This window comes from Zonotrichia leucophrys, unplaced genomic scaffold, assembly GCF_028769735.1.
Source record: "Zonotrichia leucophrys gambelii isolate GWCS_2022_RI unplaced genomic scaffold, RI_Zleu_2.0 Scaffold_1463_10938, whole genome shotgun sequence".
Taxonomy (NCBI): Eukaryota; Metazoa; Chordata; class Aves; order Passeriformes; family Passerellidae; genus Zonotrichia; species Zonotrichia leucophrys.
In genome coordinates this window covers 1-9,674 of record NW_026993668.1, presented here as the reverse complement: position 1 = coordinate 9,674, position 9,674 = coordinate 1, and the positions used below count along the sequence as shown (strand labels likewise).

General features: G+C 54.4%; 1 protein-coding gene across 1 annotated transcript; it reads right to left on the bottom strand.

Moving 5' to 3' along the window:
* Positions 1 to 8,066: 8,066 nt before the first annotated feature.
* Positions 8,067 to 9,143, bottom strand: LOC135442156 (zinc finger protein with KRAB and SCAN domains 1-like). Its single transcript, XM_064701697.1, has 3 exons — positions 9,092 to 9,143; positions 8,524 to 8,905; positions 8,067 to 8,172 (listed from the first exon to the last, which is right to left on the bottom strand). Exons 1-3 carry the CDS (start codon positions 9,141 to 9,143, stop codon positions 8,067 to 8,069), a joined length of 540 nt encoding a protein of 179 aa, XP_064557767.1.
* Between the last annotated feature and the right edge of the window lie 531 nt (positions 9,144 to 9,674).

Sequence of the window (9,674 nt, the reverse complement as noted above, 5' to 3'; positions counted from 1 at the left end):
CACCTGGTGTCACCAACGAGTTTCACTGCAATTGTACCTGGAACAGCCCTGGCACCGCTTTGTCCTGAGCGTTGCCATGGCAGCTGAGGGCAGCAGCAGCTGGTGCTCTGCAAGGGCCCTGGGGCAGACGGGAAGGAGCAGCAGAGCAGGGGCTGATCCATCCCCAATGCGCTGGACAGCCCAGGGCAGCGTCCCAGAGCGTCCTCATGGAGCTGCCAACAACATCCCCCCTCTGCAGCCCTGGCCTCTCCCCCAGCTCACACAGGTGCCCCATCCTTGCAGGCACAGACACGGCAGCACTGGCTCAGCAGCCCCTGTTTGCATTGCACACAGCAGGGGGAGCACCCCCATGCTGTTGGTGTGGGGACATGAACCTGAGGGAGCACAAATGCCATCAGCCCCTGGGGCCACCAAGGGCTGGGGGACACCAGGGGAACCACTCAGGTTTGTCCTGGCCTCTGCAGTCAGCCAGAAAGTTTGTTCCCATCAGCTGGGAGTTTCCTGTCCCACTGCAGAGGCTGTTGCTCAGAGCCAGGGCTGCCTGGCAGCCACCCCCAAACTGCCCTCAGCATTTCCTTGGCTTCACCTTTGCTTTCTTTCCTTTCCTGTTACAAATTTCTTCCTACTGCCCACCCCTGTTCCCTCCCCTGCAAGGAACCCATCCCTGTTTGCCCTTTCCTCTCTGGCCCCACTCCCCATTGCAGTTCCTGACTTGGCCCCATGGGAACGTCCCTTGGGGAGAAGGATCATCCTGCAAGTGCTGCAGGAATTGTCTGCAGGCTCCTACAGTGCCTGGTGCTGCTCCCTTGCCAGAGGCACCCCAGGCCAGGAGGCACATCTGGGCTGCTGTGTCTGGCTCTGGGGCTCCCTGTTCTGGGCAGTGAGGAAGAGCTGCAGAGGCTCTGTAGGACTGACAGGATGGGCTTTGGGGCTGGCAGGAGAAGCTGAGTTACCTGGGCTGCTGGAGCTGCTGAAGGGGAGACCCAGGGCTCATCCTGCAACTGCTCCAAGGGTGGTTTCAGTGAATCCCAGAATCAGCAAGGGTGGAACAGGCCATGAAAATCATCAAGTCCAACCTGTGCCCTGACATCGCCTTGTCTCCCTGAGCTCCTCTTCTATAGCTAAACTGTCCACAACCCCCGCTCACTCTCAGCCACTCCTCACAGTTCTTGTGCTCCAGACCCCTCCCCAGCCTTGTTGCCCTTCTCTGGACACGCTCCAGCCCCTCCATGTCCTTCCTAAATTGGGGGGCCCAGAACTGGACACAGCACTCGAGGTGCTGCCCAAGCAGTGCTGAGCACAGGGGAAGAATCCCTGCCCTGCTCCTGCTGGCCACACCATTCCTGATCCAGGCCAGGAGCCACTGGTCCTCTTGCCCACCTGGGCACACTGGTGGCTCATGTCCAGCCTGCTGTCCATCAGTCCCTGCAGGTCCCTTTCTGCCTGGCTGCTCTCCAGCCACTCTGTCCCCAGCCTGTAGAGCTGCAGGGGTTGTTGTGGCCAAAGTGCAAGACCTGGCACTTGGACTTGTTAAACCTCAGCTTGTTGGATTTGGGCCCTTGATCCAGCCTGTCCAGGGCCCTGTGCAGAGCCCTCCTACCCTCCTGCAGATCCACACTCACAGCCAGCTTGGTGTCATCTGCAAATTTGGTGATTTTCTATTCTTTTTCACACATGTGATAATCATTTCCCCAATACCATTACATATTTCCCCTTCCCTTAACCCATGTGTTCTTCTGTGCTGGGGGTCTCTCTCCTGGTCCCTGGTGGTCATTGATCCCAATGCTCCCGTGGGTCTGGCTGAGCTGGCAGGACACTGAGGCTGCTGAACTTCCAGTTCCCCTTCTCACACAATGGGCACTGTGTGGTTTCCACAGGCCTGAGGTTGTGGAGAACAAGCTCCAGGTGTCAGCTCAGCTGGTGGAGACAATTTATCATCTGGTAACATGATGTCACAGAGTGGGCTGTGACATCACTGAGTGGGTTATGTGAGGTCATCTAGTAGCTATGACATCATAGGCCATCACTGTGACTTCAGAGATCCAGTTGTGACATCACAGTGCAGATTATGTCATCACAGACTCTGATGTGACATCAGAGAGGGGTCTGTGACATCACAGAGCTGGCTATGACATCACAGAGGGGCTGTGTGACATCCCAGCAGGGCTGTGTCAGGTCACTGGGTTGGTCACTCTGCCCCAGCTCCCCCTCACAGTTTCTCCCAACAAGTCCAATGCTGTTCATGCCCAGCAGGGTCCCTGTCCCCTGGGATCCCCCCAGACCACCTGGAGCCACAGCCTCCACCAAAGGATGTTCCACAGCATCCACCCCAGAGCCTGACAGGGGACAAGGGGCCAGGGCTGTGTGACCAGGACATCAAGGACGGGGATTATCCAGGTCACTGTGGCCTGGGTTGAGTTGCCCAGGGCAGGAAAGATGTCTGGCAGCTGGAGCAGGGTCTGGGAAGGGCCTCCAAGGTGGGGCTGGAGCCCTTGGGCTGTGAGAAGAGGCTGAGGGAGCTGGGCTGGTCCAGCCCGGAGCAGGGAAGGCTGAGGAGCTCCTCATGCCAGCCTGGCAGTGCCAGCAAGGAGGGGATGGAGAACACAGAGCCAGGTTCTTCACAGGGGGCTGGGGGGAGAAAAAAGCCAATGGGTGGAAGGGGAAAGAGGGGAGATCAGCCAGGACAGGAGGAGATGAAATGAGTCAGGCTGGTTTCAGCTGTGGGAACAATGCCTGGATATAAGGAAATTTGGAGGTGAAATCCCAGTTCTGGCCATGGGCGTCTGGAGCAGAAGGAGAGTTCTTTCCCATAGGAAGGAAAGTACAGAGCCCCAGTGTTTCAGCAGCAGATGAGAAGAGACCCTCAACACGCCAAGGTCATCTGGACCAGTCAGGTGGCCCACGGGAGGCCAAACCAGCCAGACCTGTTCTGTGTTCCCTTGGTTTTATGGTGTTCTGAGGTGTCACAAGGGTATCTTGGTTCCATGGGGTCCCACAGTGTCACAATGGCCCCTGGGTTCCTGAAGGTCCCGCAGTGTCTCAATGGTCCCAACGATTCCATGAAGCCTTGCAGTGTCACAATGGTCTCTGTGGTTCCCAGGCCTCACAATGTCATGTCACTCCTCTGTTCAGTGTCCCCTGCACTATCACAATGGACCTTTGGACCATGGGGGTTTGTGGTGTCACAATGGTCTCCTTTGGCTCCACAGTGTCACAATGGACCATTGATGACAGGAGGCCACTCTGTGTCACCCTGGAGCTTTGGTTCCATGCAGCCCTGCAGTGTCACAATGGCCCTGCTTTGTTTCTTAGTGTCACAATGGACCACTGAGGACAGAAGGCCTCGCAATGTCACAAAGGCCCCTTGGTTCCATAAGGCCCCACAGTGTCACAATGGTCTCCTTGGTTCCATGGTGCCCCACAGTGTCACAATGGTCCCCATGATTCCATGAGTCCCCTCAGTGTCACTATGGCTCCCTGGTTCCATGAGTCTGTGAAGTGAGTTAATGGCTTTCCATGGTTTCCATGAGGCCTTGCAATGGCACACTGGAACTTTGGTTCCATGGAATCTCACAGTGTCACAATGGCCCCTTGGTTCCATGACACCCCCAAGTGCCATAATGGTCTCCAGGGTTTCATGAGGCCCAGCAATGTCACAGTGCTCTCCATGATTCCATGAGGCCCCACAGTGTCACAATTGTCCCACAGTGTCACAGGGGCCCACAGGGTCACACTGGTCCCTTGGTCTCACAAGCCCCCACAGTGTCACAATGGTCCCTTGGTTCCATGGTCCCTGTGCTGCTGCTTTCCTCCCTCCCCTTCTCAGGCCGCCCTGCCAGCTGAGAAATGCTCCTTGGGCCTCGGCCTTGGCCAACAGCCCCTGGGCTCAGCTCCTCTGCAGCTCATCACAAACACTGTCTGCTCCAGCCACTGCTGCTGCCCAACTAGCTTCTGGTTCCTTTAGCAGCAGCCCTGGGAACTGTTTTTATTCCCTCCGTGGCACAACATCCCTGTTCTCACACTGCCAAGGAAAGCTGTTGGTGCCAAGTGCGGCCAGGATGAGCCATTGCTGGGACTGAAGCCCCTCTCTTGGGGCCCTGCAAACAGCGCTCCAAAAGGAGCCCTTGGAGCTCTCCTGGGCCAGCGACTCCCTCTGAGTGGGGCCTCTCCCAGCCGGGAACTCTCCCGTTTGCTGCACTCGGGGATCCCTGAACAACAATGGAGCCTGGGCCGATCCTCCTGCTCCTCCAGGCTCAGCCCTTCACCTGCTGGGGAGATGCCAAAGCATCCACAGGGAGCATTTCCTGCCCTCAGGGGAATTGCTCACAGGTGCCTTGCACTGACTCTTTGTGTCTGTGTTTGCACACAGGAGTGCCTGTGCTGGGGAAATGTGGCAGAAATGCTGCTCTCTGAGGGGTTGGAGTGCCTTGGATAGCTGAATCAGTCAGGCCTGTAAGTAAGGTTACATCGTGATAAATACGTTAAGTTAAATGGTATTAAGAGGGTTTTTTTTGCAAAGTTTACTATGTTATAAGCTAAGTTGAATATTGTTTAATGTTATTCCACTATTAAATCCTTAAGTCATTGGTTGTAAGTGAGGTAAAATACTGTTAAGCTCTGTTCTTTTCCTAAATTGTGAAGTTGAAGGTATCAGTTAAGGTTAAGGTATCAGTGAAGTCCGGTTAAGTTTGAGCTTTGTCAAACTTTTATTTCTTTAATCATTTTATCCTTGCCCTCACTGTCCTTGTGTCTCACACACACTGGGACTGTTCTCAGCTCATTTCTGGTTTGATTGCCTGAATTCTGTTTGGTTTTGTTGTTGCTTTGTTTCCTTGGTGTGCCTGAAGTGTCCAGCCAGGAGCAGAGTGACTCTTGCCAAGGAACTTTGTGCTGCTGTCCCTTAATATTCAATCTGGCTTTTGCTGAACCCTTGCTGGGGATTTTTTCTGTGCTCTCAAGGCCTCGTTTGTAACTGGGTGAAGGAGCCCTGGCCCAGGATCTGGCCCTGGGGGACACGGGGCCGCTGCCGGGGGGTCCCTGTCCCCCTGTGCCACCCCCAGGGCCCCGGCCCCCCATCCCCGTGTCAGGCTCTGGGGTCGATCTCGTGGAACATCCTCTGGGGGAGGCTGCGGGGCCAGGGGACCCGGGGGGACCCGGGGGGACAGGGGACCCTGCTGTGCACGAGCAGGGTTGGACTGCTCTGGGGGGAGCTGTGAGGGGTGCCGGGGAGAGTGACCTCCCCAGTGACCTCACACAGCCCTGTGATGTCACACAGCCCTTCTGATGTCACACAGCTATCTGTGATGTCACAGCCCCTATGATGCCACACAGCTCTTTTGCAATGTCACACCGCCACCAGTGATGTCACAGCCCACTCTGGGTTGTCACAAAGCCCCTGAGATCTCACACAGCTAACTATGAGATGTCACCCTATGATGTGCTACATCTGCTTTGTGATGTCACAGAAGTCTCTGTGATGTCACAACCTGCTCTATGATGTTACACAGCCACCCAGTGATGTCACAACCCACTCTCTGATGTCACAGAGCCACCCTCGATGATGGCAGAGTCTGCTCTATGGCCTCACACTATGATGTCAGAGAGCTTTGTGATGTCACAAACCCCTCAGTGATGCCACGAGACCTTTTCTGTGATGTCATACTATTGAAGTCGGAGGGAGAGATCCACCCTTATTGATCAGCATCTGACTCCGTTTATTCACTCCATCAGTCACTTTTTATAACCGTGTTAATTAAGTGCATGCATATTGCAAACCCGAGCTCACAATAGGTCAGAGATAACACACCAACCCCTCCTTATGTTTCCAATACCAAGATTTGGGTTCTCAAAATCATTTTTGCTTTCCCAAAACAGCCAAAGATAGAACATCCACTTGTTATGAGAAAGCTGCCTGAGAACTCTGGTGTGCAAGGTTCTCAAGGTCTTCATGTTTGTCACTTTTACTTGTAATTAAAAACAACCTGAGAACTTCTACTGTTTACAGAAACAGGCTGTGAGAACCTGTCCCCCACAGCTGCCTTCCAAGCCATTTCTGAAAAAATCTCCAACATCATACTGGCACTCTTTATTGTCACAGCACATACTTTGAACCTCACAGCCAGCTCTATGATGTCATCCAGCCATGCCATGGTGCCACAGCCTGCTCTGTGATGTCACAGAATCCCCTCTATGATGCTGTAGCTGCTCAGTCAATCTGTTGACTTCAAAATTGCTTGCTAGAGCACTATATTCTAATAATTGATAAAGCTCCTGAACTGTGGAGTAAATAAATCGGGTTAAAATCTTTCTGTCCGATCATGATCAGAATCAATCAGAGCTGTATTTATATAAATATATCTGGTATTCCATCATTAATCCTGTGGGACAAATTGGGTTAAAGTTCAATTCCACCTGTCCAATCTTTTACACATAAACCTTTGACAAATTCTTGGGCTGGGATTGGATCCAGCTGTTCGCAGTCTCCTCTCTTAGAAGAAATTTTAGCAGTCTAGGAGCCCTGCAAGGGTTTGAGGATCCATGGTGGCTGTTGGGTGTACTGTCTGCACCTCAGGTCCCAGCAGGAGTTTCTCCAATAAAGAAATAAAGCTTTTGCCTGAAGCACCCACTGTGCCCATGACAGAAACCCCTGTGACAGTCTAGGACATCCCGGCTCTTTGGCAGCCTGGGAACTCCTGGGATGTCACCGTGGAGCCCCTGTGAGTGCCTGTGACAGATCAGTGCCTTTGCAGCCCAAGGTCCCCTGGGATGTCACCATGGAATGTCTGTGACTGCCTCTGACCACAGGGCTCTTTACCATCCCCAGAAACCCCTGAGAGGTCTCCATGGAGTCCCTGCCTCTGCCTGTGACATTCCAGCTCTTGAATAGCCTGGAGACTCTTGGAAAGCCCCCATGGAACCTCTCTGAGGGCCTGTGACAAATCTGATCCTTAGCAGGCAACCATCACCAGCCCCCTGTTGCTGTGGTCAGTTTCCATGGCAACCATCACCAGCCCCCTGTTGCTATGGTCAGTCCCTTGGCAGCTCCATGGAGACCCCATGCCAGGGGTGGTTGCCATGGACACCAGCTCAGGCCTGCAGCCACAGCCCGTTGCCATGGCAACCATTGGCAGTCCCATCCCCAGGCTCATGGGATCCCAGAACCACAGAATTGGCTGAGCTGGGAGGGACCCATCAGGACCCTCCAGTCCAACTGCTGGCCCTGCACAGGACACCCCAACAATGCCAGCCTGGGCCTGGCAGCGCTGTCCAAACGCTGCTGGAGCTCAGAGAGCCCTGGAGCTGGGACCCTTCCCTGGGGAGCCTGGGCAGGGCCCCAGCAGCCTCTGGGCAAAAACCTTTTCCTGACATCCAACCCGAGCCTGCCCCGACTCAGCTGCAGCCATTCCCTCCACTCCTGTCCCTGTGCACCAGAGGGAAGAGGTTCCCACAGCCCCAGCCAGGGACCCGCTCCCAAGGCTCTTGCCATGGCCACCAGGGCTGGGACCAGCTGGGATGCTCGGTTTCCACGGGCTGGGGTTCAGGACTGGGATTCCACAATTTCCTGCTCCTGCTAAAACCACGCTGCTCTCACTGCCCTCCCGCCTCCCATGGAAAGCACAAAAGGCAAAGATCCTGGGCTGAGATAAGAACAATTTCCAGAGAACAGCAACGAGATAAGGAACAAACAAAAACAGAAACAATATTGAAAACAGAAGGGACTGTTTATAGGAAAAACTACAACACAACTCACTGGGTCTGCCTGGCCACAATTTCCCCTTCCTGGAAATTTCATCCTTCTCCTCAGGGAGAGCGAGAGAGTCCATTTCCTGCCCCTGGCAATGACCTGATGTGGGAGTGAATGTAATGACAGGGCCATGGCTGGACCTTCATGTTTTTCCATCCCACATCATGTCATTGGCAGGGACAGGAAAAGGTACAGGTGTCTTGCCAGCATGGATCATGGGAACATAGATCATCAGGGCTCTTTCACAATGTGGATACTCCAATGATCGGAGTTGGGGCAGTGCACAAAATCCTCCTGCACTTGGTGCATTAGAGGCCTTCCCTTAGTGGTGCCTCCGTTGGTGACTGGTCAAGTGAAAGCTCTGGGTGAAGCTCTTCCCACACTGTGGACACTCGTAGGGCCTCTCCCCGGTGTGGATGCGCCGGTGCCTGATGAGGTGGGAGTTGTGCTTGAAGCCCTTCCCACACTCAGGGCAGCGGAAGGGCCTCTCATCCGTGTGAATCCGCTCATGCAGGAGGAGATTGGAGCTGGTGTGAAACCTCTTCCCACAGGTTGGGCACTCATAGGGCCTCTCCCCAGTGTGGATGCGCCGGTGCCTGATGAGGGTGGAGTTTTGCTTGAAGCCCTTCCCACACTCAGGGCAGCGGAAGGGCCTCTGCTCTGTGTGAATCTGCTGGTGCTGGAGGAGATTGGAGCTGCTCCGAAACCTCTTCTGACACTGGGGACACTCATAGGGCCTCTCCCCAGTGTGGATGCGTTGGTGCCTGATGAGTTCTGACCTGTAGCTGCAGCCCTTCCCACACTCCCCACACTCGTAGGCCCATTCCCCGGTGTGGATCATCTGGTGGCTGATCAGGGCGCTGCTCTGCCTGAAGCTCTTCCCACACTGCAAGCACTTGTAGCGCTTCTCTCCATCATGAAGCTGCTCATGGACCACCAGCTCTGAGCTCTGGCTGAAGCTATGTCCACCTTCCTGGCTCAGGAAGGGTCTTTCCTCCTCAGAGCACCCCAGAATGGGTTTGGAGCCCCTCTTCCTATGGAATCTGTAGGGATTTTCCTCCCCGTTGGATTCCTGTGCTCTGGAGTCACTCATAACAGCCTCTTCCTTGAGGTTCTGCTGTGGGGATTTGTCCTCCCTGGTCCCAATCTTCAGTCCCTTCTCTGGGGGAAGAAAGACAAGGAGAGGATGGGATTTGCCTCCGTGCCAGAGGGAAGGGGAAGGAGATCCCCCCAGTGCATCCCCAGCAGGACGGGGTTGGCAGCTGGGTTGTCCTGCAGCCAGGGGCCGTGCTGAGCTGGGAGATGGATCAGGAGAGAGGTGAAAAGGGGCACTGACTTCCTCCTCACCGGCCTGGGTATCCCAGGGATTCTTCCTCTTCCTCGCAGCCTCCTCCTCCATCTGGCAAAGGTTTGGGAATGGGAAATCCTGTTTTGGGAGAATAACAAAGGATGAGCACATTGAGATTTGTACTGGTTTGAAGGCAAACCTGGGGAACGTCTAAACCAGAATTGCAATTAAAAAACAAAATGATGATTAAGTCAATGATATAGAAACCCTGCCCTAAACTGACAGAATCAGAATATAACCTGACACCCTGTTGGTCAGGGTGGTGGCAGCAGTCCCATTAAATGGTGGCTGCAGTCCGGTTGGAGTGATGAATGTGATTCTGTCAGAGCAGTGATCCTGTAGAAGGGTCTGGTCTTCCTCTGAAGGTCCAGTGGTGGTTAGGGAGTTCTTGTCCTCTGGGAATTCAGTAGGCAAGCTGCTCCTGGTGTTGCCAGCCTCAGCTTATATCCAGGTCGGAATTCCTGGATCCTCCCCCTGGGCGGAGCATCCCACAATGGGATGATGGAATTTTATCAGTCCTGCAGTGACACTCAATGGCCCATTAGCAGAAGATATCTCCCCTGGAGGGCGTTATCAGGGGTG